The sequence below is a fragment of the Orycteropus afer genome, unplaced genomic scaffold, assembly GCF_000298275.1.
Source record: "Orycteropus afer afer isolate SDZICR_OR568_19922 unplaced genomic scaffold, OryAfe1.0 scaffold00154, whole genome shotgun sequence".
Lineage (NCBI taxonomy): Eukaryota > Metazoa > Chordata > Mammalia > Tubulidentata > Orycteropodidae > Orycteropus > Orycteropus afer.
Window position 1 is genome coordinate 5,213,661 of NW_006921741.1, and position 1,544 is coordinate 5,215,204.

The following is a 1,544-nucleotide window of genomic DNA, read 5'->3' on the forward strand; positions in this document are numbered from 1 at the left end:
CTACATTTTAAGAGAAGACGACGCCTTCCGGGCGCAAGCCGAGCAGAACTCCACCGACACCTTATCCTTGTCCACATGAAGACACACTCCTCCCGCTGAGTCGTCCTCTTCTAGCAGGTCCTGCTGCTGCTTTCCCACCGGCAGAGCGTAGTCGTGGTCACCGGCGGGCGAGTCTCTGAAGAGGGAAGTAGTCAGCCGCAGTCCCACGCCGCTCAGCCGGCTCAGCAAGCGAGCCAGTCCGGTCTCGTTGGCCAAGACGGCCCGTAGGTAGCGACTCTCCTCCTGCAGTGCTTGCACGCGTTTGCCCAGCTCCCGATTCTCAGCCCGGAGCTCCTGGTTCTCGGCTGCCAGACCCCGGACTCGACTCTCCAACCCCATCACGTATTCCTTCTTCTTCAGCCGATTAAGACGGGCAGCGGCCGCCGCCGCCTTCCGGGGACTCTTTGTTGCCGCCTGGTGGTTGTCGTTGTTGCTGCTGCTGCCGCCGCCGCCGCCGCCAACACCGCCTCCTCCAGGGGACTTTCTCCGCCTCTTTTCGCCGCTGCTACCGTCGCTGCTGCAGGCCCCGATACCGTTTAACAACCTCTGCAGCAAGTCAGAAAAGCGCTGCATCTCAGCAGCCGCGGCCTCGTCATCATCGTCCCCTCTCCATAAGCCACCGCTATCTGAACCGCCGCCCGAAGAAGAGAGAGGCCCAGGCGAGCTGAGCCCGGGTTCCAGATGCCAGTCCGGTTGCCGAGGGTCTAGCAAGTCGGCTAGTTCCAGCCCAGACAAAAAGTCCATGTCCTCCGACTCCTCTCCCGGGACAGTGGCAATAGCCTCCTCCTCCATTTCCTCGGGCGAGGGCGCGCGTACGGCCACGCCGCCGCGACTCCCCCTCCCCGCCTCCAGTTCTCCCTCGTCGCCGTGCGGCTGCTTGCGGCCGGGAGATCCGGCCACCGCCGTCTCCTCCTCCTCCACCGCCGCCCGAGTCAGATCCGGAGGCAGCGAGCAGGCCGCGCCCGGCGCCAGGCTCTCGCTGCGGGTCGGGGAGTCACTGCCCGAGGCCGCCAGCAGCTTGGTCAGGCTGTGCCTCATGGGGCCCAGCGGCGGGCCCACGTAGGCCCCGGCCCCGCAGACCGGGCCTCGCGGGCCCCACGGACCCCAAGCCCCAGCGTGGGGATATGGGGCGCTGGCCGGAACAAAATGAAGGGGAAGTTTCAAGCGCTCTCCTGCCTCACTTGGCCTGTCGACCCCCCGCACTGGGGCGGGGGGCGGGGGAAGGACGGAAAATCGAAGCGGCGAGGCCCAGCGATGACTCGGCCGCGCCACCCAGACAACGGCCTGGCCGGAAGTCAGTCGGTCTCGCCCAGCCCCTCCCACTGCGTTTCGCGCGCCACCAGGCTCTGGTATCGCGAGAGATTAGGATGCTTTGGAGTGGGAATAATTCCAGGGTTCCAATGATGTCATATAACAGCGGTAAAAATAACAAACCCCAGATTTATGGAAAACTGATTTACCCTCGTTAACCTTACTTTTTAAGCCTTTGCATTCTACCTTCCACT

General features: G+C 64.1%; 1 protein-coding gene across 1 annotated transcript; it reads right to left on the reverse strand.

The window, feature by feature from the left end:
* On the reverse strand, positions 1–1,077 carry CREBZF (CREB/ATF bZIP transcription factor). The gene has a single exon (XM_007946248.1). The coding sequence runs from the start codon at positions 1,075–1,077 to the stop codon at positions 1–3; it is 1,077 nt and encodes a 358-aa protein (XP_007944439.1).
* Between the last annotated feature and the right edge of the window lie 467 nt (positions 1,078–1,544).

What these genes read in the sequence shown, in the direction of transcription:
- CREBZF (XM_007946248.1), bottom strand. Translation starts at nt 1,077, where the DNA reads ATGAGGCACAGCCTGACCAAGCTGCTGGCGGCCTCGGGCAGTGACTCC.